Raw genomic sequence first — 27,554 nt, forward strand, 5'->3', positions numbered from 1 at the left:
GATTGACACAAAGGCTGAATTCTTCTCTCTTGAAGCTCAGTCTGTTGCTGTTCAAAAGTGCAGTACCTGTGGTCTGAGTTGCTCCCATCAGCAGAGTGGATTACAAACTTGTGTACCCTTTGGGTTCATCCTCATTCTATGTATCTGACTGTAGAACCAGGGGTTACAACAAAATATGAGACAGACATGGGGAATAGTGAAAGCAGTATATTGAAAGCGGTTCTTAGGGCTGGAATCCTGCTTTCCTGTTTCCTCAGGAGGTGACTATCGTACCGTGAGCACTAGATTACAATGGATGCCCCAAGGAAGCTGGGAGCCAAGGAGAAGTATTTCTGTATTCAGGGCATTAATATGTGAAAACAAAGAGCTTTTCTATAGTACTGGTGATCAAACCAGTTTGGAGACTTGGTTTGGAGACCAGTGGCAGAGCCAATAGCAGAGTGAGGCTGACTAGTGGCAGAGGCAAATATAGTGCCCATATTTAAAAAAAGAGAAGAAAGAGAACCCAGGGCACTACAGACCGGTCAGCCTCACTTCAGTCCCCAGCAAAATCATGGAGCAGGTCCTCAAGGAATCCATTTTGAAGCACTTCGAGGAGAGGAAGGTGATCAGGAACAGTCAACATGGATTCACCAAGGGCAAGTCATGCCTGACCAACCTGATTGCCTTCAATGATGAGATAACTGGCTCTGTGGATATGGGGAAAGCGGTGGATGTGATATACCTTGACTTTAGCAAAGCTTTTGATACGGTCTCCCACAGTATTCTTGCCAGCAAGTTTAAGTATGGATTGGATAAATGGACTATAAGATTGATAGAAAGCTGGCTAGATTGTTGGGCTCAATGGGTAGTGATCAGCGGCTCGATGGCTAGTTGGCAGCCGGTATCAAGCAGAATGCCCCAGGGGTTGGTCCTGGGTCCGGTTTTGTTCAACATCTTTATTAATGATCTGGATGATGGGATGAATTGCACCCTCAGCAAGTTCGCAGATGACACTAAGCTGGGGGAGAGGTAGATATGCTGGAGGGTAGGGATAGGGTCCAGAGTGACCTAGACAAATTGGAGGATTGGGCCAAAAGAAATCTGATGAGGTTCAACAAGGACAAGTGCAGAGTCCTGCACTTAGGAAGGAAGAATCCCATGCACTGCAACTGGCTGGAGACCGACTGGCTAAACAGCGGTTCTGCAGAAAAGGATCTGTGGATTACAGTGGATGAGAAGCTGGATATGAGTCAGCAGTGTGCCCTTGTTGCCAAGAAGGCCAATGGCATACTGGGTTGTATTAATAGGAGCATTGCCAGCAGATCGAGGGAAGTGATTATTCCCTTCTATTCGGCACTGGTGAGGCCACACTTGGAGTATTGTGACCAGTTTTGGTCCCCCCACTACAGACGGGATGTGGACAAATTGGAGAGAGTCCAGCGGAGGGCATCGAAAATTATTAGGGGGCTGGGGCACATGACTTACGAGGAGAGGCTGAGGGAACTGGGCTGATTTAGTCTGCAGAAGAGAAGAGTGAGGGGGGATTTGATGGATATTAGCCAGGATGGATAAGGAAGGGTGTCCCTAGCCTCTGTTTGTCAGAGGGTGGAGATGGATGGCACTTGAGCATTGCCTGTTGGGTTCACTCCCTCTGGGGCACCTGGCATTGGCCACTGTCGGTAGACAGGATACTGGGCTAGATGGACCTTTTGTCTGACCCAGTACGGTCATTCTTATGTTATGTTCTTATAGCAGCCTTCAACTACCTGAAGGGGGGTTCCAAAGAGGATGGAGCTAGGCTGTTCTCAGTGGAGGCAGATGACAGAAGAAGCAGCAATGGTCTCAAGTTGCAGTGGGGGAGGTCTAGGTTGGATATTAGGAAACACTATTTCACTAGGAGGGTGAAGAAGCACTGGAATGGGTTACCTAGGGAGGTGGTGGAATCTCCATCCTTAGAGGTTTTTAAGGCCTGGCTTGACAAAGCCCTGGCTGGGATGATTTAGTTGGTGTTGGTCTTGCTTTGAGCAGGGGATTGGACTAGATGACCTCTTGTGGTCTCTTCCAACCCATAAATTCTATGATTTTATGAATAGGCACCTTTCCCCGGCGTCTTTTAAGTATATGCACGGCATCTTTTCAAGCACACACTCATTCCCCCCACCCCAAATCCCCGGTTGCCCTTAGTTACAAAACCTGGCTCCACTGCTGTTGGAGATGTAGAATCCTGAACTACAGAACTACAATATTGTTATAGCCACAGCACCTTGGGATGAGCTCTCCTCAGAACTACTGAGCTAAGCAATGTCAGGCTGAGTAAATATTTGGATGGGATACCTCTAAGGTAAATGTACCTTCTACAGGAAGTAATACTGATGGGGGTGAGGATGGTCTTGTGCTTAAAGCATCCTTATAGACAGAGTGAGTCTGTGAAGTGATCCATATTTATGGTATGTAAATCTCTTTGGGATCCTTTCAAATGAAAGACACTATATGTAAACTCTTATCAAGTATAAATCATTACAGCTCAAAATAGGATCCAAGGAGAAGTTCCATCAGATGAACTATGAAGAACCTGAGGTCAGCATTTCTTATCTAGAAGCTGTTCATCTCATTTTGAATTGGCATGCTTTTTGTTCATAGTGTACAGTATATGCATGATAAGGTTGCTTCACAAGTCCATCTTTCAGGATACCCAGATATATACCATCTTCATAAACCAAGATCACTTTCAATCTCACTGTGATCATTCATGGTGCCTGCAATGTTCAGTCATTTTCTCTTTTATGCATCTATGTCAGGGATTGGCAACCTTTCAGGAGTGGTGTGCCGAGTCTTCATTTATTCACTCTAATTTAAGGTTTCATGTACCAGTAATACATTTTAACATTTTTAGAAGGTCTCTTTCTATAAGTCTATAGTATATAACTAAACTATTGTTGTATGTAAAGTAAATAAGGTTTATAAAATGTTTAAGAAGCTTCATTTAAAATTAAATTAAAACGCAGAGCCCCCCCAGACCGGTGGCCAGAACCCGGGCAGTGTGAGTGCCACTGAAAATCAGCTCGCGTGCCGAAGGCGGCTCGCGTGCAATAGGTTGCCTACCCCTGATCTATGTCATGTCTTGGCTTCATTGGTTTGGGATTGGCCACATATGTCTCACTCCTTAGCAGGGGCCGGCTCTAGGCACCAGCAAAACAAGCTGGTGCTTGGGGCGGCACATTTCTAGGGGCGGCATTCTGGCGCCGGCCATGCCGCCCCTAAAAATGTGCACCGGCCACCCTAGCTCACCTCCGTTGCTGCCGCTCGTGCGCCACAGCGCGCGAAACAGCTGATTCGCGCGCCGCTGCTCCCCCTCCCTCCCAGGTTTGAGAGCCTGGGCGGCAAGGTTTGAGAGCCTGGGAGGGAGGGGGAGATCCCGAGTGGCCACGGCGCGCGAAACAGCTGATTCGCGCGCCGCTGCTCACCCTCCCTCCCAGGTTTGAGAGCCTGGGAGGGAGGGGGAGACCCCGAGCAGCCGCGGCGCCCGCGCTGCTTCTCCCCCTCCCTCCCTCCCTCTTAGGCTTGAGAGCCTGGGGGGAGGAGGCAGGGCTGGGGATTTGGGGAAGGGGCGGAGTTGAGGCGGGGCCAGGGGTAGGGTAAGAAAAAAACGGGGAGGGCCAAAATTGTTTTTGCTTTGGGCGGCAAAAATCCTAGAGCCGGCCCTGCTCCTTAATCATTTGTCCGGACTCAACAAAAAAAAAAAAAATCTATCCCTGATGTAGCTTTGGTAAGTTACACCAAGGCTGATTTTGGCCCACATTCTAGATGTCCTTCCATGTAGGGAATAAATTCCTATTCCTCAACTGTTCCCACTGACTTGTTTCAAGTCTTTGCCATGAGTCAGCTTTCCTTATTTGTCATATATAGTTGACATAAGTTCTCCTTTGGCAGAGGAAGATCTTCTGCTGGAGTTTTAAACAAATACAAGCCTAGTTCTCGATAAAAAATGTGACTTTAAAATAAACCAGAAAATGTATCTAATGAGCAGACAGTCAGATGAGTTAAAACAGAGTGCCTGAGGCTGTAACTGTTATATTCACTTCTGAAGCCGTAAGTTAGACTAGTTTGTACAGAGTCAGCACATATGGTAGAAGGAATCTGCGGCTCTATTCAGTGAAAGTAGAATTAACACTTTCTGTTGTTTAAATGTGCAGTCAGTTAAATGATGTTGCAGGTCCTTAGCCAAACCATAAAAGGGTTTCATTGTTCGATTAGTGTCTGGCTGGATGTTTTATTCATACTGCTACTAAGGCTTATGTTTCTATGAAAGCTTGAGTTGGTTGGCAACACAGGGCCAAATTCATCACTGCCATAGATATTAATCTAATATGAATGTATTAATATTACTGCTATTAAAGTATTGTGCAGCTGGGAAAATTACTCAATGGAGACATTGAGGACTGGAAAAACCTCAAGGAGAAGGGCCTGGATTCTGATCTCACATACACCAGAATCAATTAGGAGTAATGCTATCAATGAAGTCACACTGTTGTAAAACCAATGTGAGGGAGCATACAATCAAGCCCCAAGGAACCTGCTGAGCTTCATTTTTTCTGCCCCTTCAAATGTTTTATTTAAGTTCTGAAGTAGCTGGTGGACAGAGCTAGACCAGCATGCCTGGAAACTCAAATTTTCTAGGGAGCCCTAGAAAGATACACTACTGCTGCAAGAGTGCAGCCTTCAACCTGTTGCCCCACATCTCAGCTGGAAGGACCACCCTTAGGAGGGAGAGGGTAAGTCAGTCTTTATGACTCTTCTGTGTCCTCTTCGCTGAGACGCCCAACATGGATATCTGTGATATGAACATTTGTCCACTAGGACCTGCACTCAGACCACCAACTTCTTTCAAAAAGCTCACCAATTGGCTCCCTGGTGGTGTTAACCTGCCATCCTGGGCTAGACTCAAATCAGGGACATGGAAGTGAATAGTTCTATGTACACTCCCCTGAGCCAGCTAGAGCTGACAGGGGATGATACTCTTCCAGGACTCTTACAGAATCTCTCCATTTCTGTTTTGTTGACTAAGCTGTTGACTATATTTACAACCGGGCTTTGAGTCAATTATTTTTCATTCCTATCCTATCTCATTTCCATAAGCTGATTTAGCAGCTTTGCTCACCAGTCCTTATTATAAACCTCTCTCAATTTTAAGATGTGATAGAAATATTATTTGAGAAAGACTTCTGCAGTTCCAGCTGTTTGCATGACTTAATTATTGGAATCTGACATCCACTTTTTTTTTTTGTTATTAATGAGCTCAAACTAGGGAGGTTTGTGGCATACGCTCACAATTTGCACATAATAGTTGACTTAATTTCAGTCTACCTCTAGGAATACAGGTCCCGATGGCTGAGCCTCCACAACTGCAGATGAAATCAGTGGGTGTTGTAAGCACTTGCTGTGAAGAAACATTGTCTAGGGGCTATGGCATTAGCCTTGGACTTAGAAAACCTGGGTTCAAGTCCTTGCTTTGCCACAAAGTTCTTGTTGGATCCTGGGCAAGTTACTCAGCCTCTCGGTGCCTCAGTATCCCCACTAGGGATAATAGTACTTCCCTACCTTGCAGAGGTGCTGTGAGGGACTTAGATACTACAGTAACAGGGGGCATATAAGTACTTAAGAAAACGCCATTGAAAATTGGGCTCATGATTTTTTTCCCCATCATATTACTGACTTACTACTTGATCCGGAAATTTCTCGGCACCTCGTGTGACGTGCTGAGCATCCTCATCTCCCAGCAAAGTCAATATTGCTTAGCACCTTGCAGGATCAGGCTCTTCTTACCCCAGGACAGACCAAAAAGATAAACTCCAATTCCGGTGAAACCCAGTGCATCTCCACTGATTTAAATGGAGCCACAGCAGCTTGTGGCAGTGCTGATTTGGCCCTCCCTCTAAAATGGGCTGATCTCAACCCTTGAGACGTTTGAAGGAGGATAGATCCAGATGTGTCGGAGCTCAGGCCCATCTCTACTCAACATGGGTGGGGTTTAGATCAAAGGATCAGGTCAGTTCTTTTTTACTGTAACTGGCTCGTCCAGCCTTATTGAAAACATCCATGTTTAGTTCGTATCTTTCACAGAAAAGCTCATTAACAACTTGCAGAATTACATCCTGCTGTCACCCCTCCCCCCTGTCCCAACTGCTGTCTCGAGTTCAAGGTGGAATTGTCCCACTCCAAATCAGACTTGTTTGCTTTTTTTCAATGACAGGAAACATTTGTTTCATAAACATTCATAAGAGGCTTAAAATAAGCCTTCTCCTCTGCCACAAACTCATCCTATTACACTCAAGGCAAAGTATTTGCAATATCAGCAGCTGGCTGCGCTGCAGCGCTTGAATGGAATTGGTATTAATTAAATGCATGGTTTAATGCGATTGGAATTCTGTCCGAGTTTCCATAAATAAATTAGGGCTCTGCTCTAACACATTCATGTATATGCCTCTTCAGTGGATCTTCTGTCCAGTAGGGCTGATAATCATCATAAGTAGGCTTGGAAGGATTCAATGTGGGTAAACTTTAATTTCATCGTACACACACAAAGTGATGAAAAAAATATTTCCATCAATAATAACTGTGATCTACTGCTAGGAAAAGTAAGGAAAATGCTCCTTATGAACTTCTTAGAGTTTGATTTAGGGATATTTACTTTGTATATTTTGACATGTGATGTTGACAATTTGTGTTTTAATGGTTATAAACTTTAACGTTTTGAATTTCAACATCTTCTGTCAAGAAACAATTATTGTTTGACCTCCACATCATTTCATGCGACTGAAAAGCTAAATAGATAAAAATTTAAAAATGCTTAAAAATAAACAATCGATATTATCCATCAAAAGATAAAAATCAAATTCTGCCAAGCCTAATCATAATATAGTAATAATACTTTGCACTTATATTGCATCAGCCAGCCATCCAATGCTTTCAAGGCATTTTGAAAACACTCACGAATGAAGTCTCACAACATTCTCCTAGGAATGAGGTGGAGGGGGGAGTCCCCAGGGCTGGGCTGGAGGGGTTGGCGAGTGAGTTCACCTCACTCTGACCCTGCAGCAGTAGCTCCTGCCCCATAGGGCTAGACCCGGCTTCCTGCTCTGGGTGTTGCAAGCCCCCTACCAGACTGGGATTAGGGTTGCAGTGCCAGGGGGATTGATGCCCCCTGGGCGGGGCAAGGAGGAGAAGGAGGAAGAGGACACTGGCCATCACCCCCTACGAATGTGGACCCTGAGTGGGTTGCAAAAAAAGACACAATGGAGTTGGTGGGTCCCCTTACTAAAATGTTTGGGGACCACTGCCTTAATTTACAGGTCAGAGGCATTGGGAACTGGGATTGTTTAGTCTGCAGAAGAGAAGAATGAGGGGGGATTTGATAGCTGCTTTCAACTACCTGAAAGGGGGTTCCAAAGAGGATGGATCTAGACTGTTCTCAGCGATAGCAGATGACAGAACAAGGAGTAATGGTCTCAAGTTGCAGTGGGGGAGGTTTAGGTTGGATATTAGGAAAAACTTTTTCACTAGGAGGGTGGTGAAGCACTGGAATGGGTTACCTAGGGAGGTGGTGGAATCTCCTTCCTTAGAGGTTTTTAAGGCCCGGCTTGACAAAGCCCTGGCTGGGATGATTTAGTTGGGAATTGGTCCTGCTTTGAGCAGGGGGTTGGACTAGATGACCTCCTGGGGTCCCTTCCAACCCTGATATTCTATGATTCTATGATCAATTCATATTGGCACTTTTAACCCAAAGCAGCAATTGTACCATATGAGATAAAGGATACTCTCCAATCCACCAGCTCTCATTAACAGTAGCCCTCATACAACATCTTCTGCCAGGCCTCTGTCCGCTACAAGGCAAAACTTATACATGGCATTATTCTCTCCCTGGTAAGCAACATGTGATAGTGAGCAACGTACAGGAGCATCTTGGATTCACTGTAAATAGATGCTAGAATCGCTTCAGCATAAACTGTTTATGCTGATGCCTCAAGTGCTTAAATCCTCTTTCAAATACACAAAGGCCTGGTCTACACTACGACTTTAATTCGGATTTAGCTGCTTTAATTCGAATTAACGCTTGACCCGTCCACACAACGAAGCCATTTAATTCGAATTAAAGAGCCCTTTAATTCGATTTCTGTACTCCTCCTCGACGAGAGGAGTAGCGTCAAAATCGGTATTGTTAATCCGAATTAAGGTTAGTGTGGCCGCAATTCGATGTTATTGGCAATTAGATGTTATTGGCTATCCACAATGCAACGCTCTGGAAATCGATGCTACTACGGTAGCTTGGACGCACACCACCGAATTAATGGTGCCTAGTGTGGCCGAATACATTCGAATTTATAAAATCGGTTTCCTAAATTCGAATTATATAAATTCGGATTAATCCTGTAGTGTAGACATACCCAAACAGTAGCTCAGCTATGCTACTCACGTTTATGCCTTGCTCAGTGATATCTGCCATTATCAACTGCAGAACCCTACGTAAAAAGTGAATGGACAGGGTGCAATTAATGTTCATCGGGTTGGTTGGTTTTACAGGGGACAAAAACAGGGAGAGGAAAGGTTTCTAATACAATATGACCATACTACACTCTTGTTCTGTTCAAGCTAAAAGTGCAGTATGTGTGAGTCATACTAAGCACAGAATCCTACAAATGAGGACTATTAAGTTCACCTAGTCCATCCCCCAAGCCAGTGCAGACTTGTTCCTTGAAGTATATGATCCAGTGCTTGTTCAGTCCAATTTTAGGTGACTCAAATGAGGAAGTGTCCACCACTTCCCCTCGGAGATTATTCCAGATGTGAATAGACCTAACCGTTAGAAAATTGTTCCTTTATTCCTTGGACCACCCTAAATGATTGCTCTCCCCAGCGTTGGCATTTCCATCTTTCATATACTTGCAGACTTAGTAGTCATCATCTGATTAATCTATACCACCTTATTTCTTTCAATATTTCTCTTTATACCAATCCCTGTAGCTCCTTAATCGTTGTTCTTCCTTCATTTCCCTCCTACGTACCAACAACTTTCAGGCACCAAAGTGCCTAGAACTGATCACAGTGCTCTAGTTGTGGTCTTACTAGTTCCTTATGGCGAAGGACTGTCATCTCTTTGCTCCATAGCACATTGCATGTTTCTGTCTCACTATCACCCCAGATCTGTATTGCATTTCATAGTCCTTATGAAAAGAGTTTGAGGCATTGAAGGCCTGATTTTGATCTTACAGCAAATCAGGCCCTTCATGTTTTGTTAGGGGAAAGGATCTGTGCTAGAAGAATGACACAGGGTAAAACAGAATGGGGAAGTTGCAAGCTTCTTCCAAGAACACAGGGCACATGTGATATGAGTGTTTTCCTGCTCTCATTATGTGCTGTGACAGACCCAGACCAGTGGGGTACAGGAGTCTGGTAGAGGGCAAATATACTGGTCACTGGATGAGTAGTTTTCTGTTCCCTGAGTGACCAGAGCAGGGGCTGTACTAGAGTAATCAGGAACCTAGAACCAGTTAAGGCAGGCAGGCTAATTAGGACACCTGGAGCCAATTAAGAAGAAGCTGCTAGAATCAATTAAAGCAGGCTAATCAGGGCACCTGGGTTTTAAAAAGGAGCTCAATTCAGCTTGTGGTGTGAGGAGCAAGAGGCGCAAGGAGCTGAGAGTGAGTGCTGCTGGAGGATTGAGGAGCACAAGCGTTATCAGACACCAGGAGGAAGGTCCCGTGGTGAGAATAAGGAAGGTGTTTGGAGGAGGCCATGGGGAAGTAGCCCATGGAGTTGTAGCTGTCATGCAGCTGTTACAGGAGGCACTATAGACAGCTGCAGTCCACAGGGCCCTGGGCTGGAACCCGGAGTAGAGGGCGGGCCCGGGTTCCCCCCAAACCTCCCAATTGACCTGGACTGTGGGTTCTTCCAGAGGGGAAGGTCTCTGGGCTGTTCCCCAACCCACATGGTGAATCTCTGAGGCAAGAAAATCCGCCAATAAGCGCAGGACCCACCAAGATAGAGGAGGAACTTTGTCACAGTGCCCATTATGTGCCTTGAAGGAGGCAGCCGGTGGTGTGTCTGCAAATGCTAGAGCAGACTTAACCAATTTGTAGAGTCCCTCATCAGGGGCTGGAATTGCTGTTTACATCCTACATCCAACTACAGCCACAACTAGAACTGGTATCCACGTCGTGCACTGACAGCAGCTCTGCTAAGGAGATCTGAGCTCCAGGCTACTCTTTGCAGCTCTTACAGCTTGTTGTGCCTTCCGGGATGAAGCTGACTTCCCCATCCTGCTTCAATTCCTTACACTGTGAGAGCTGGTGCTGCAGTTAACATGAAGGACTCTCTTCCCAGCCACCATGGACTCACCCAGTGTGAGTCATATTTTACATTATCCATTAGACTGTGGCACTGTTTGATTTGCTATTTTTAAAGTATAACCATGCAAAGTATGTGCCCGATACACAGCCTCAGCATTGCAAGAAGAGCAGGATTGCAATAGAGGCCAAAATCCGCTTTTCTGAGCCGTTTCCTGCACATTATTGTTACTTACATGATTGTTATTTTTGGATCGTAAGCTCTCCGAGGCAAGGTCCATCACCTACTAAATGTTTGTATGGCTGGTTGAGATTCCCAGGTGCTGCCACATTGAAATGTAATATTCATATTGCAGTAAAACCCAGAGGCCTCAATCAGGACTGCCACCCTGCTGCACTGGGCACTGTATAAACATATATATGAAGACATGGGGCTACCCATGGTTCCTACCCTGTAAAGCTTGCAGTCTAATCTGACCAGTGAGATGTGAAGGCGGGGGGAGGCAGAGGAATACAGTGATATACACATATATAGATGTGCAATTTGTAAAAAAAATTGATATAAATAGACCTAGCCATAATTAATTGGCTGATTTCTCACCAGCATGGTAGCAGAGGTGCATCTTGAGTAGGAATTTGGAGGAGGAGAGGGTAGTGGCCTGATGGATCAGTTCTGTGCATGAAGGTCAGAGTAAAAGGTGCCGAGATGCTTGTTCAGGAAGCTGACAAATGGGCAGAGAAGGCATGTGGGTGGAGTGGAGGAGGTGGGGAGGACATGATGAGACACAAGAGCAGACAAGTAAGGAGGGGCAGAATTGTGAAGGGCCTGGTAAATCAGAACAAGAAGCTTGACCTTGATGCGGTAAAACTAGGGGAGCCAATGGAGAGATTCAAGGAAGAGGGTGTGTGACGGGGTGTGTGTACCCCACATGGGTTCGGAATGGGCCTAAGAGGCCAATTGACATACAGAGCTGTGCCCAGAGAGTGGGACAGGCTTAACGGAGGATGAGGCCCAGCTGAGGAGGTGCTGGGAGAGGACTATAAACAGAAGAAGTTGAGAGCAAAAGGAGGCTGCAGATGGTGCGCAAGAAGCTCTGCAGTTACTCTCTGGGACTAGAGCAGGGCAGGATAGATAAAAATCAAGAGTATTTTTGAAATACTGGAGAGGGACGAGACTGGGAGGATCATGGAAGAAGCCAAAGGGGACAGTTGGTCCTGGGATCCTCTCCTGAATAGAAAAGTGTGGCAGGAGGCTAGGTGGGAGACAGCAGAGTGGAGCAGGCTCTAGTGGGAAGGCCTGACAAAACAGCAGGAACTGAATTTACAGGTAGAGAGCCCTGGAAGGCATCCGATGGAGGCATGAAAGGTCAAGCCAAAAAGGGCAGAAGGGGTTTTAAGCCTGTGCTTTTTAGTTTGGGATTTTGTTGAGGGATTCCAGGGAAGGTCCTGGAGTGCACCAGCCATGACAGAAGGGTGACCCTACAGAGGTTGCAGCAGGGAAGAAGGCCTCAGAAAGGCTGGGTAGGAAGAACCAAAGGAAGGCAGCAGCAAGGAGTTGTCACGGCTGGATTGTGGCGTCGTGGGCAGAACTGGGTTCCCCTACCAGCCACTGGTATGGTGGCATGAGGCTGGAGGAGGGGACAAGGATGACAGAGAGCCCTGGGAAAAGGGAGTGAAGACCACAGGCCCAGAATTGGGGCTGAAGACATGATACAAGGTCTTGGGCACTGATTTGTTGAACTTTTTATTACCCCAGAAGGGATGGACTTAAATCATGACCTGGCTGGTGAGCCGAGGCATAAGAAGGGGCAGACCAACAGAGGACCAGTGCGGCCATTGGCAAGAGGCACCAGAGGGGAGAGAACCAGTACACCATGCCAGGCCACAAGAAGTTGCTTCAGTGGTGAGTCCTCCCTCTTCACAGGGTGGTATGATGAAAGGAATGGGCAAGGAAGATGGATCTTGTCTTAGCTATTCCTTGTACTGGTCTGAAAATAGTGGATCAGAGCCATAGCTCCCTTGACTTCAAGTCAAGGGAGCTATTTCAATTTTCACCAGATGAGGATCTATCCCATTGTGTTTAAATTCTAAACATAGCAAGTAGGGCTTTGGGGAATTTAACTGCAGCAAACTTACTGTGCATTTTTATTGTGTATGTTCAAGTTAAATTTTTGACATCAGGTTAAAGCTCTCTAACAAGTCGCATATATGTGGGCTGAGCAACATTTTCTGCCAGGACACATCCCCCTACTTCCACCTCACACATTTGTCTTCCTTGCTTCAGCAGCGAGAAAGCTGGAGACTCTACATTTCTGCTCTGATTTTCTGTTGATTTTTATGAACAAATAAGGAATGGGGATTCACAGTTTTTAGAATTACTGCTGTGAATGTTGAAAGGGTCATGAAACTTCTAAGTCAGCCTGGGCTGACCTACATATAAACTGAAATCTCATCTTAAGAAACTGTGAATTCAGCATGGTTAAAACTGAGCCTCCTACCTTGGGCTTACACATTCCTATCTTACCATGCATATAGGGGTTCTATCCTGGTTTTGATTACAGCTCTGTGAAATTACCACAATCCAGCTGAAAAAAAAAACCACCCAAAAGTGCCCTGGCCTTGGGTTTTGATAGAGGTGAACCTCAGCTATTGGATTTGGTTCCGAACTTTCCCAGACTTCACAGGTGTGACGATTCAGAGTTCTGGTTTGAATTCCCCACTGCAAAGTATGGAGAGATATAATGTGTTCCTCTCTGGGCTCATCTCTAGTTTTAATGCAAACTTGAAACCCATCAAAACCCTCTTAATGAACTTGGGCTAATGTATGTGTGTGGATCAAAATCTTAAGAAATCGGCAGTTTTGCAGGGTTATGACACAATCAGGTGGACATTGGTACAATTGTGTTTTATCTTGAAATATTAGGTAGATTCTCAGAACTGACTTGTCCCTGAATTAGCACAAAGGAAACACCACCAGCTGGGGAAGTCACACCAGATAGTGTAATTAGTTACTGTTATTCTACAGTTACCATTCTTGTCACAGCTAGACTTCTGTCTTTTTGGCACAGGGAAAGGTTGGATTCGGACTCCATCTGCTCTGCAATTGGAAGAGATGGGAACTTACTGATTCAGTGATGAGCAAAAGGAGCTTAATGAAGTACAGATAATTATACAGGAAGCTGAGCACAGAGTGTACTCTTCCTATGTCAAGAATACTGCCTGGCCTTGAAGCTGGCCCAAAGAATGAGAGGGATTGGGTTCCTAGTCTCTGGGTGACTAGGAGGGATAAAGAGAATTCCCAGCACAGTGAAATCTGGTTCTGAACAGCCTAACGCACTTAGTTAAATTTATGACTAGAGCTGTTTGGGAATTTTCCACTGGAATGCTTTTTTGACAGAAAATGCAGTTTCTGCAAATTTTTTGCCAAAAAATGTTGAATTGCTGTTAGGAAAATCAAAACGAAATATTTTGTGTCAGGTTGGTTTCACCTGAATTGGAATACTTTGTTTTGTTGAACTAACTCCAAAATGCTTAGATTAGAACCAGTCCAAACATTAAACTTCCTTTCCCAATCAGCTCATTGCCTTATGGAAGTTGTAGTTTAGACCCCAACTCTCTTCTCTGGACTAGACTCCCTAGAGGATTATATCTGTTATAATGCAATGTGGATTTCCCTCTGACCTACTGTATGGCACATCATGGGAGCTACATGAATCTGGGTGCATCATGGGAGATATATTCCAGCCAGGGACCTAGCCCCTGGGGAGAATGGGGCCATCAGTCTTCAAAACTACAGCTCCCAGGAGGCAATGAGCTGAACTGGGAAATATAGCGTAAATGTTTTATAGAACTGATTTGAAAGTCCAGTTCAACAAACCAAAATGAAACACTTCAATTTCAGGAATGTCAAAATGTTGTATTTTGGTTTGATTTAAAAAATCTTAAAACAAAACATTTCAACATTTTCAAATCAAATATTTTCAAAATTTCCATTCTACGACAAATTTTGAATTTTTAACCTTTGAGGCAAAAACAAATGTTGAAATATCAGAATGGCCCGTGGGACAGAAATTCTGGATTTCGCATAGCTCTAGTTATATCTGAGAAGCAATGCACAAGAATCGCATGGAGATTATACCAGATATGTGGCACTTAGGGTTAACACTTTGGCCAGTCAATTAAAAATGTGTTTTTAAGACTAAAATGATGATGAATTGTCTTAATGTACAGTGCTGTGTACACCACCACCGTGTGTCCAAACATATTTTATTACATTTAAAGTCTGTCTTGATAGGACAGATACACTAGAGAAGTGCAATAAAGGCTTTCTAAGCCTACTGACGCAATCATGAAATAGTAACAAACAATATTAACACTTTGCACCTACACAATGTCCTGGGGGCACCCCCTGCACATTTCAGCCAAGGTTTTGGAAAGACAAAACCCAAGAGACTTTCCCCAAGGAACCCTTCTCAGGTTTCACACTTAGTCCAGTGCACTGTGGGACAGGACTTTGGGAGTTTAGGGAGAGCTATGTGAATACTTGTGACAATTTAGGAAATCTGTCTGGACAACTTAAGAATTCTGGTGGTTGTTATGAAATTATTCTGCAGTTGTTACTATGAAAAGTGATGTATCATGAATGTCTCTGTGTATCCACCATTGCTGACAAACCTTTCAACATGTACCTCCCAAACGAGGGACAATGGTGGGCTGCTAGTATGCAACAACTAGCTCTTTGGGACAATGGGTTTGCTTTTGCTGGGAGAAAATACTTCCTCCTCTTGTCTGAAAGGTGTGGGGAAGTGGAAAGAGTAACTTTCCCACGCAGGACAAAGAGACAGAGGTGACCAAACAGGAGGTTATAAAAGGACTCATGGAAGGGAAGTCTCACAGGAAACCACACAGGAAGTTTGGAAAGGAGAGAGGATGGGAACAGATCAACCAAGCTCAGAGTAGGCAAACTGGGGGAGAAGGTACCATGTTTCAGAACCCAAGTCAGGCACTGCAACAGAAGATCCCTGAATGGCACTAGAAGACCCTGATCCCAGCCCAAGGAATGGTCTGGAATTATGAGGAAACTGAGGCAGGGAAATGTATGCAGGGTTTATTATTTTTGTACAGATCTCTTTTTATGGGGGAAGTCTGAGGGATCAGCACTGCTTCCAGGGACTGGACATTGCACCACATAGAAGATCTGTACTCCAAGAGTGCGCCAAGAAGCCCTAAGACAGTGCCAGTGCCCAAGCTCCATCCAGATTCCAGAGGCTTAAAATACATGGAATCCAAAAGCTGGATCTCCTTACAGCAGACTCCTGAGGGCCAAGAGGAGGCACTTGAATGGACCCGTGACACTTGTGCAGGACAGACATGATGATCAATGAAGCTTATAGTTATGGACCTCATTATCAGTGCTTTGATTCAAAGAACATTGACTCACTTGGGGTACATCTTATAACATCTTCTATTTGAGCATCTCAGAGTACTTTGCAAACATTAACTGATTAAGTCTAAGCATACCTCCATGAAGGAGTTATAGTAAACATACTAGCCACCAAGTTCACTATCAAACCAAAATCTTTCCATGTAACTGCAACAAAAGCCTTTTTCCTTGGGTACCATAGCCATGAAAAAAGCAAAGCAGAGGTGGAGTGGACAGGGAGAGCAAATGTTTTAATAGACCTCTATTGTACCTGGGTTTCCCTGAGCCATGGAGTCATAGATGAGTTTGCAGGATTTCAGCAGTGTGCCAATCTTCTTCTCTGGGGAGTAGAACTTGTGCATGGTTGTAAACTTGTGAAGGATTTTTTCCAGCACAACAGTTTCGGGCACGCTGGTGGTGACACCCAGGTCAGTGGTGGTTGTGTTCTGTATGACCAACTGGTTCTCTTTCAGCAGCTGTAAGGATCCATCTTTGTTGTGGATTTCCCGTAAGTAGGAATCGATGGCATCTTTTAAAGGTTTCAGGACACATTTGTACAACGCTGACTCAACAATCACTTCTGCATAGGAAGGGGGAGAGGGGAATAAGAGAACATGGGATCCATGAAAAAAAATTAACTTAGTAGCACAGACGCATCCCTAGACCAACCTAGTGCAGCTCCCATGCAAGAACCTGGGCCATGTCATCAGCAAATTTAATGGGCAGTGTCAGTTACAAGTGGGGTGCATATAAATGCAGTTGGTAAAGTAGTGTCATTTGCATAAGGTTGGCATTCAGTAGGTGTGCCACAGGTAATTTACACACCAAAGGGGCAGACGTTGGTGGGGGAGGTGTAACTATACGCACCATAGGCCATGGGCAGGTTTGAACCAGAGCACAATATCAAAACATAGGCTAGGTCTACACTACAGGGGGGGTCGACCTAAGATACGCAACTTCAGCTACGTGAATAGCGTAGCTGAAGTTGTGTATTTTAGGTCGACTTACCTGGCTGTGAGGACGGCGGCGAGTCGACCGCTGCCGCGCCGCCGTCGACTCCACTTCCGCCTCTTGCCGCGGTGGATTTCCAGAGTCGACGGCAGAGCCATCGGGGATCGATTTTATCGCGTCTTCACTAGACGTGATAAGTCGATCCCCAATAGATTGATTGCTACCCACCGATCCGGCGGGTAGTGATGACATGCCCATAGACTTCTACCAGTTGAACTAAAGGAGTAACTCCATTAACCAGAAGCAGTCGTGTGACACACATTTTACAAGTGCATTACTATCCTGTAACAGGACAGCCAACTAAGGGGAAGTGTAAAGTAAAGCAGAACCCCACTTTCCCACACCGCTCTTGGTTGCTTTTCCTTTAATAACTCTGCTTTTCCAGACCCTTGTGTAGGTTACACTAGCTTACCGATATGTAGTAATTTACACCACATTTTACATCATCTGTGAATATGGCCCATGAAGCCTATTTCCTAACAATTGCTTAACATTCAACAGGAAAAAAAATAAAACCACCCAGACAACAGCAAGCTTGAGAAACTACGGGAAATTGCATTACACCGGTTGCCTACTACAGTAATATGGTTCAATGGCAATGCAGAACAGTGCAGCCGCTCAGACAGGGAGCAATGAAAACGTGGCAGTTATGTTTATGGACATGACGTGCAGCTCTTTTAAAGAATCTACTACAGGTTACAAGGGAGACAATTAATCTGTGTGCATGAGTGGCTAGTCTGGAGAAGAATCGGAGTCTGAAAATTTTTCCCATGGAAATCCCCACTGCCCTCAATAGAGCTATCCCTGGCCAAGTTTAACCTGTGAGGAGTCTGCTGACTTTGGGCCAAATCCTCCTCTCGCTGGTCTGAAGGAATAGAGCCCATCATCCAACCACGAGTTGGGGGAGGCATGGAAGAAGGGAGTTCTGTTTCTGCAGCATTGCATTTCCAGCCATAACAAACAGATTCCTCCTCTAAGTGAGCATTAACTTAGGCAGATAACTCTCCATGCTCTGAACCTCTCCCCGTCTCGAAGGATAGGGGTTCCAGGACAGTGACCAGTGGGGACCCTGCAGACAAAGGAACAGAGGAGTTCAGGTGGAGCTCTGAGGCAGGATAGAGGCCCAGAACCTCCACCGGATGGTCCTAGCCTCTGATGGAACTCAGGCGATGTGTGGGTTATTTAAGATGAAGCCTGTGACTGTTCTGAAGGTGATGGTGCTACATGTAAACCCCACTCACAGTGGAAAGAAGAAAACTCAGGCAGTGAAAACTTGCACCGTTTTCAGCTTCCTCTACAGGAATAACCTACAGTGGAGCCAGCATTTGGAGAATGGGAACTGTAGCCATACACCGGAACTCATGGAGTTCAGGGTTTGTCTTCATTTCTAAAAAAGCTGCGGCTTTTACTGCAGGGTAACTAATGCATGCAAGCTATCCTGATGTAAAAAACACAGTGAAAACCAGGCACTTTAGTTTTACCACAAGGTATTCTTGCTGAGTTCAACCTATGTCCTTGCCTGGGGTTGACCTCACAAAATTGATCTCATGGTAAAACTAACGTGCCTTGTCTTTAGTGTGTTTTTGAGATAGCTCATATGTGTTAATTACTCTGAGGTTAAAAAAAAAAAAAGGGAAAAAAACCTACATCTTTTTTAGCAGTGAAGACAAGCCCTCAGTCACCTTCTACTTTACGGTTGGGTTTTGGTCTGTTTATTCACTTCAAGGTCTGTCTTAACAATGCATATAATTGGCTGATGTTCACTGGTCTGCCTGCAACCCTGGATTTTATCTTTTGCAGCATCAATGCCTTGACATTTGGGGAAGTACAGGCTAGATGTCCAGAGAGAGAGAGAAGACAGGACTGCAGGACATGTCAGTCACCATTAATGGTATCAGGTCAAATGCCTTATGCAAGGAGGGATGGGTGTTTCCATTTTCCTTCATACAGGTGAATTCCTATGCCTGGGGGTACGGAATAAAGAGGTTCATGACCTGTCCAGATATGCAGATCAGGAGTGATTAAAAATCAAGATAACATTACAACATAGGTTCTTCTTAAAGCAATGCTCAAGTTCTCAGGGTGGCCAGCAGGCCTTCCACTAACTGCCACAGCACAGAAATAGGGTGTGTGATTTTGCATCTGCACATATTTGCATGAGATAAGGATTTTACAGCTCTTTGTACTGTTCCCACAAATAAACCCTAAACTACTGCACGTCTTTGTACAAAGGCCACTGGCACAATATTCTCCAGGGAATTTTAAATTAAAAACTGTATTGTTAACAGTTATTCCCCTTGAACAGAAGTTGTGATTGAGGTAAAAATGAGGCGAGTGCTGTATTTGGGGTTAGGGCTGCCAGTGCAGCTCCAGTGTTCTTACTAGTTGTGGCACATGGGGCAAGAATTCATGGCTTCTGCCTTTGGAAACAAACCATAACCTTGCCTTTCCCAGCGAATGTTCAGCTGCTAATACCTGAAATGGATGTCAGAGGTGGGGCAAAATTCTGCTTCCAGAGCTCCACTCTAATGTTTTACTTTGACTGGACCGTCTCAAGACATGGAGGTCCACAAAGAGCAGAACTTTGTAGCAGAGATCTGCTTCGTGGACCTGGTGGCTGCAGACAGAGCTTTTTGTGGAGCTTAGGAAAGATTATGCTTGTTCAGTTGAATCTCTATCTTAAAGCAATTTTGTTTGGGGTTTTTTTATTTGGTCTCCGGAGTTTTAATACTGCTACCCTGAATGCAGCCAATCCAAGAGCAGCTTTAGCCCACAGTATTTACATTTCATGAGGCATCTAACAATTTTATAAGGAAAAACTTTTCTCTGTGTCACCATTACCCCCAAACCTCTAGAAATCCACCCCATGAAAAGAGTAAAATGTGAGCATTACCTACTTCTTCTTCTTTATAAACTGATGGATCTATGAGAGATTTCAGCTCTGTACTTTGTATTAAATAACTCTTCAACTGAGTCATCATCATTCGAATTTCTTGTAGCATCTCTGTGCTGGAACTCTGTTTCGCCATCATCTCTAAACTGTACACTTTATAGTCCTGCACCAAATTGCCAAAGTAAGAATCCTTGTCCTGTGACAGCTCTACAATCTTCTTCTGCAGCTTTCTGTCAGCAGATAAGAAGACTGTGAAGACATTGGTTAGGCTTACAAAGGAGAGCCTCTGCTTGGCCTTGCCCAAGATTACAGAATGTGTCTTTTTAATGGCAGGGCTGCTCAGTTGCTCTAGGTCATCCTCCGTGCTGCTTGTGGAGTAAGAATCAGGCTCAGAAGCAGAGGTCTGAGCCAATGCATTGCTTCCTGGACAGTCCAGGGAGGTATGAGAACCTTGAAGTTCAGATGAGCTAACAGATTTACAGCTAGCATCTGATTCATCCTGAGTGTGTTGGCAGGTGGCATCACCTTCTGGCTGTGGGCTATCCGTGGATGAAGACTGTGCATTGTGTGTGTCTGGCTCTGCAATGTTTATTTGTTTCGAGTCGCAGGAGCTGGAAGCAGTCGGCAGCCGAGATAGCCTCTTCCTTCTTGGTGGTGGGACAGGGGGCATCTTTACGATTACCATGGGCTTCCTTTGTAGCTCAGTCAAGTTCTCTTTTTCTGCAGCTTTGGGCTTTGCTTCCTGGCACTCTGATGTGGCTCTCTCAGTAATGGCAACAAGCATTTTTACTGTCTTTGTGCACTGAGAATCATTGCTCTCTGTACGAACATCCCATTCTTCTTGTGTCTGTTCCTCTTTCAGCATTTCACATTTTCCAGGCTTACCAACACAGCTCTCTTCTGAAGCTCTTTCAGATGGCCGCCTCCTCGGAGGTATGGAGGGACGAGCACATTTCGGAGGGGCGGCTGATGATGGGTCACTGGATGAGTAGGGTTCTTTTCCCTTTTCTTCCTTACCTTTACTGCCCTCAATTTTCATTTCCTTAGTGCTCTTCCTCAGTTGCTGAAGAAGCAGCTGGTCCTCTTCACAGGCAGTCATGGAATCCTTAGATAGCTTTTCAGGTGGCTTCAGATCTTGACTGTGAGGAAGAGGAGGAGGTGGAGGGGGACGGTGAGGAGACCTCTTAGGATTTGGTGTGGTTGCACTACAGTGATCAGCGCTTGCACTGGAGCTCTTGTAAGGAGGTACATCCGGAGGAAGAGGATTGCTGCACTCCTCTATAAAAATAGGATTCACAAACCACAGCTTGTCATTTCCTATTGACAGCTCAATTTCACATGAACAGTGGTTTGTGCTACTTGCAAACTGCTGGCTAGACCTTAGATTATTCGTCTGGGCAGTTCTGAGGGCAGAGTCTTTCACAGGCTGGGAAATCCCCCCTCCTGTTCTTCTGTGGTTTAAAGAAGAGTCCCAGAAGCCTGTCAAAAAATAACAGAGTGAGACAATGCCCTGAGAGAACGTTCTCATGTCTGACAGGGTATGGGAAAACTACTTTGTATCAAAAGAAATGATGCAAACTTTGAACCCAAGTCCACACTGGACCCAACCCTCTTAGGGGTTCAAACTCAGATGCAGCTGGGGAAAAAACAGAAATTTCACTAGAAAACTGTTGACCGTCCAACTGTTAGAAGCTCATCCAAAGAGAACCATTGACCTGATGAGGTTTGTCCATTGCTAAGTCTGAGGGCAATAGATAACAAATATGAAGCAATTAAAATAAAGTCTGTATGCCCCCTACCATGGTCATTGTCCTCAAAATATACCAGTAACCTTAGATAACTAAGGAAGGAGGGGGCATGACAGGGATGGGTGGGCATGGTGGAGCCGAGTTTCCCTACTCCAGGGCAGAAGTTAGAGCAGACCACCTACTACTCTAATTCCATCATTGCCAAGCGGTCAAGACTCAGAGAGCTGGAGCATAGAATCAGATTGGATCAGACCCGTGTCCATACAGTCCGGTATCCTGACAGTGGCCAGCACCAGCTGTTTCGGGGAAAGTGTAAGAACCCTGCACACGTGGCATAATCTGCCCCATGCGTTTGGTTTTATCCTGGTCTCTAACAGTTGAAGACTGGCTAAACCCTGAAGCATGAAGGTTCCTATCCCTTCTGCAAGCTGTTGTTAGCATTATCTGTTATAACTCTGGGTATTCCTGTTATCCATAGAATGCCCGATCACTCTTTGAATCTTTCACTGAAACGGGCTCTCTGCCCAGCTCCACCACTGCAGCTCATGGCAGCGAAACAGAGTCTGGAGAATTCTGTGTATTGTTTTAAGGCATTAGACTGATGTATCAGACAACAGTTTAAATATTTCAGTGTCACCTACACCTGATTGGCAGAGAAGCCATTGTTTCAGATGCAAGTGACTTTGACACACTGAAAACCTGTCTTCAGTAAGTGTTTGTATACAAAAAAGGATTTAAGTGTTTTATAAGCATTTTTAGCATCAAATTTAACCTTTGATGGGATTCCCCTTCTCTCTGAGATAAATTCTCAGTCACCTGTATTAAAAGACCACTTAGCTGAAGAGACCACTTGTTTTTAGTCCTTTGTGTGATTGCTCAGTACAGGTTTCACTGTATTCCCTATAGGAAGTATTAGGAAGCACAGGGACTACTGCAAATCCCTTCTCTATTGATCTAAGGAAAAAAATGACACTTATTTGTAAGGGCACCCACTGTATGGCCTATGCACTCAGGAATCCCACACCCAACCCAAAGGCATGATAGGAAACACAGAGGTGGAGGATAGCTAGACACCAGAGCTAGTGCCAGGCTTAAGCAGTCTAAGCAATTGCTTAGGGCCCCAAGCAGTTCAAGGAGGCCCCCCTATTCACTTGCTATTATGTGTTGGGAGGGGGAGGGGCTAGCACTGCCTCTGCTATACACAGTAGATTAGAGTGGGGATCCATACATCTTATTTTACCCAGCCAGGACCCCTAACCATAGAACCGGTGCTCTTTGCACACTCCCAGTAGAAAAGGCACATCACTGCGTCAGCAAGGGAAGCCAACTGGCCATTCTAGGAATGGAAGCAATGGCCTGGGGTGCAGATCCTGCAAACACGGGCTATCAGACACAATGCTCATTCTGCCAGGAGAAGTCCCATTCATGTGACTGGAACTGCTCCCAGCAGCGGGTGCTATGCCTGCGGCAAGGCTTTCAGGCCTGTGCCCTCAGTGGTAAATTCTGAGGGCCAAAGCCTCCTCTCAGTTACACCAGCATAACCCCCTTAAGCTTCAGCTGAGGGTGGAACAGAAGAGCCTTTGGCCAGTAATCAGTGAAATACCTCTTGAGTTCATTTTGAGTTTCAGTATATGAGGGCCGGTTCACCAGGGAAGATAATGGAGCAAGTAATTAAGGAAATCATCTGTAAACACTTGGAAGGTGGTAAGGTGATAGGGAATAGCCAGCATGGATTTGTAAAGAACAAATCATGTCAAACTAATCTGATAGCTTTCTTTGATAGGATAACGAGTCTTGTGGATAAGGGAGAAGCGGTGGATGTGGTATACCTAGACTTTAGTAAGGCATTTGATACAGTCTCGCATGATATTCTTATCGATAAACTAGGCAAATACAACTTAGATGGGGCTACTATAAGGTGGGTGCATAACTGGCTGGATAACTGTACTCAGAAAGTAGTTATTAATGGTTCCCAATCCTGCTGGAAAGGTATAACGAGTGGGGTTCCGCAGGGGTCTGTTTTGGGACCGGTTCTGTTCAATATCTTCATCAACGACTTAGATATTGGCATAGAAAGTACGCTTATTACGTTTGCAGATGATACCAAACTGGGAGGGATTGCAACTGCTTTGGAGGATAGGGTCAAAATTCAAAATGATCTGGACAAATTGGAGAAATGGTCTGAGGTAAACAGGATGAAGTTTAATAAAGACAAATGCAAAGTGCTCCACTTAGGAAGGAACAATCAGTTTGGCAGAAAGGGATCTAGGGGTTATAGTGGACCACAAGCTAAATATGAGTCAACAGTGTGATGCTGTTGCAAAAAAAGCAAACGTGATTCTGGGATGTATTAACAGGTGTGTTGTGAGCAAGACACGAGAAGACATTCTTCCGCTCTACTCTGCGCTGGTTAGGCCTCAGCTGGAGTATTGTGTCCACCTCTGGGCACCGCATTTCAAGAAAAATGTGGAGAAATTGGAGAGGGTCCAGAGAAGAGCAACAAGAATGATTAAAGGTCTAGAGAATATGACCTATGAAGGAAGGCTGAAAGAATTGGGTTTGTTTAATTTGGAAAAGAGAAGACTGAGAGGGGACATGATAGCAGTTTTCAGGTATCTAAAAGGGTGTCATAAGGCAGTGGGAGAAAACTTGTTCATCTTAGCCTCTAAGGATAGAACAAGAATCAATGGGCTTAAACTGCAGCAAGGGAGGTTTAAGTTGGACATTAGGAAAAAGTTCCTGTCAGGGTGGTTAAACACTGGAATAAATTGCCTAGGGAGGTTGTGGAATCTCCATCTCTGGAGATATTTAAGAGTAGGTTAGATAAATGTCTATCAGGGATGGTCTAGACAGTATTTGGTCCTGCCATGAGGGCAGGGAACTGGACTCGACCTCTCGAGGTCCCTTCCAGTCCTAGAGTCTATGAATCTATGAAAAACCCCTGCCTTACCCCACTTTCACACCATAGTAACGCCTTTGATTTCACCTGAGGCAACTTCAGCCACCATCAGGCTCGCACACATGATGTAGCCGCACCAGTGCTAACAATGCAATTGTTCTTTCATTCCATTTGTCATGTGCTGCTCAAAACCCTCTGGTACCTCCCATCTGCAGCACTGTTTCTTACAGTGAAGCTTCTGGATGTCAGCTTATGGTCCCCTATAGAGACCCTCATGACCTACTGCGAACACAATCAAGCTACTGCTTTAGCCCATCAAGGACTGGGTTGGTGTCTGGGACAAATTTTGGTTTATAAGCATGTCACAGTACTTTCTTACTCAGGAAAGCTGACACTACAGTCACTTCATATTGTGATTTCCTACCATGGGAGAGATGCTGATGAACTGGACATGTCTGTCTTGAAATAAACACACATTGTCGGGGGGCAGTTGAACTGTTTGAGAACAAATTAAACTAACTGCAAGAACATGACCACGTTTGCTTTTTTTCATTTGGCATCACCTAGTGCAGGGGTCGTCAACCTGCGGCACATGGGCTGATTTTTAGTGATTTTTAGCCCTGCTCAGCCCACTGCCGGCCTGGATTACAGAACCCCAGACCGGCAGCAGGATGAGCCACTCAGCCCGCTGCCGGTCTGGAGTTCCGGCCGCCGGCCCCTTGCCAGCCGGGGTCCCGGCCGCCGGCCCTGCTCATCCCACTGCCGGCCTGGATTACAGAACCCCAGACGAACAGCAGGATGAGCCGCTCTGCCCGCTGCCGGTCTGGGGTTCCGTCTGCCACCCATGCTTCCGGTCTGGCACGCAAAACCTTTTACTGGCACGCAAAACCTTAAATTAATGAAGACTTGGCACACCACTTCCCAAAGGTTGCCGACCCCTGACCTAGTCTAATACCCTGCTTCCAAGAAAAGCAAATGGGGCACAGTTCTCTTTAAATTGTTTAACTCCGCTGCACGTCAGCAAATGCAGCACAGTGGAATTTGCTTAGCTAGGCAGCAGGATGGAGTTACAGCATCTTGTGGGTCGAGGAAGTGACAGGCACGTCATGGATCAGCCTATGAAAGGGGAAGCTGATGATTTTTCTCAGTAAATACACAGATGAGGCACTATGCAGAAAACCCAGAGCTAGGCACCCAGGCTGAATAGCCTGGGTACGCATTGGGCAGATGCTGGAGTTAAAATGGGAGAGGAATTCTTTTCCCAAAGTAACAGGGCTACACACAGCTGCCTCCTAGAAGCTGTTCCGGGGCAATAAATATTCCCTCCCATTGAAGAAAGAATAGGATGATCTGCTCCCACTCCTCTCTCCTGGCACATCCATAAACCTACATCTTCCCACCCACAGCCTGCTGCCAAGTGGGTCTGCATTGCACACAGGGGTAGGCTCCTCCTGTGCTGCCCTCCAATCCACCTCCCAACACATTTAGAAGGGCTGGGTTTTCCTCTGTCTTCTCAGTGATGCGTCAGTTAAAGGGGGATTCTTTTTTTGATGAATCCTCTTTTAAAACCACATTTCAGTGCTCTACACCTTATACTCTTTGACCTTTTGTGTAATAACCAGATCCTGAAAGGGGCAATCTAGCTTGCAGGGGGACATCTAATTTCTGTCCCATGAAAATACATAACACTTTTGGAGGAAGAGGAAACTGACAAACTTTCAAATACTGCCAGCTTTCCTTCTGGAAGAAAAAAAGTGGCTGCTACCTAGCACAATCTGTCTGTATAGATTAGATTTTGTTTTAAAAAGCAATAAACCCAATCCTAAATATTTCATCCTCTTTGACTTTGCTGAGATGTCATAGAGCTCTAAGGAGCTCTGGAGATTTAGCATCCCTTCTAGGCAACTGTATACTACAGGAAGTTCTTTGTCTTCAGAAACTTCACTGGGATCCAGTTCACAATTTCAGATGCCATCCCTCTATTGCAGGGGTCGGCAACCTTTCAGAAGTGCTGTGCCGAGTCTTCATTTATTCACTCTAATTTAAGGTTTCGTGTGCCAGTAACATATTTTAACATTTTTAGAAGGTGTTTTTCTATAAGTCTATAATATATAACTAAACTATTGTTTGTAAAGTAAATAAGGTTTTTAAAATGTTTAAGAAGCTTCATTTAAAATTAAATTAAAAGGCAGAGCCCCCCGGACCAGTGGCCAGGATCCAGGCAGTGTGAGTGCCACTGAAAATCAGCTTGTGTGCCGCCTTTGGCACGTGTGCTATAGGTTGCCTACCCCTGCTCTATTGCCATCATCACGGTGGAAAGAAGAGGACGAAAAAGATCTCAGCTTGCTTTTTTGAAAAGCAGCTACTAATTTTGGCTGCCTCTGTTTCTGGGGCCCCAATTTGAGACACTTTAAAGAGGCCTCATTTTCAGAAGCTGCTGAGTACCTGCCCTCTGAAAATCAGGGTCCTTACAATGTCTCAGGTTGGGCTCCCAAAAATTGCAGCTCCCAAAATCACAAGCCATTTTTGAAAATGTAGGTGAAATTTTATCTTTTGTTATAACGTTGAGCTGCAAAGTAGCATTTTCTGAACATTCAGTATTGGCTGGATACCCAGAGCCAAGGGCGTTTGGACAAAGGCAAAACTCAAAGCAATAATGGGGGATCCTGAAACTTGAGGGAACCTGCTGGCTAAATTAATCAAAGCTGATATGAATTGAAACTGGTGGGTTTTGCCCAGCCCTACTTGGAAATATAATACAGAATATCAAAAAACAGATGTGAAAACTCCCAAGTGATTCTATAGCATTAATGACAAATTAGGTCAATACAGATTTCAGGATATCTTGATTTCAGTTCCTTCCTTTGGATATTGTAATGGGAGACTATTAAAAATATTGTGTGCAGAATAAAGCATTCATATATATATTTATTTGACAGAAAGCACCAAGCTACATAATTTTTCTGCAACATTAGTTCATGCAGAAAAAACAATGGGAGGAACTATCTTGCTGAGTACAGTAACTGAGCAAACAAGGTTTACATCACTTCGTTAAACTTACCAGACACTGGCTTCACCATGGATATAAAAGAAGCTACAGGTGTAATCTCAAAGAAAAGTCAAAGCTCATCTGGTTCAAAGAGCAGAAGAAAAGTTGAACAGGAAACTAATGTTAGAGCTGGTTGTTAGATGCAACATTTGACTTAACTGGAGTGGGTTTAGTGGCAAGGAATCAGAGTGGCTTAGCCAGAGGCCCAGT

General features: G+C 45.0%; 1 protein-coding gene across 1 annotated transcript in view; it reads right to left on the bottom strand.

Annotated features, from left to right (window-relative positions):
• RIN3 (Ras and Rab interactor 3) overlaps positions 1 to 27,554 on the bottom strand; it is a 77,032-nt gene that overhangs the window by 10,728 nt on the left and 38,750 nt on the right. Inside the window, exons 6-7 of the mRNA XM_065402629.1 lie at positions 19,649 to 21,127; positions 16,016 to 16,324 (exon numbers count right to left, since the gene is read on the bottom strand). Coding sequence (XP_065258701.1) covers positions 16,016 to 16,324; positions 19,649 to 21,127 — 1,788 coding nt within the window. The remainder of the gene's footprint in view (positions 1 to 16,015; positions 16,325 to 19,648; positions 21,128 to 27,554) is intronic.

Source organism: Emys orbicularis, chromosome 4 (genome assembly GCF_028017835.1).
Source record: "Emys orbicularis isolate rEmyOrb1 chromosome 4, rEmyOrb1.hap1, whole genome shotgun sequence".
Classification (NCBI taxonomy): Eukaryota; Metazoa; Chordata; order Testudines; family Emydidae; genus Emys; species Emys orbicularis.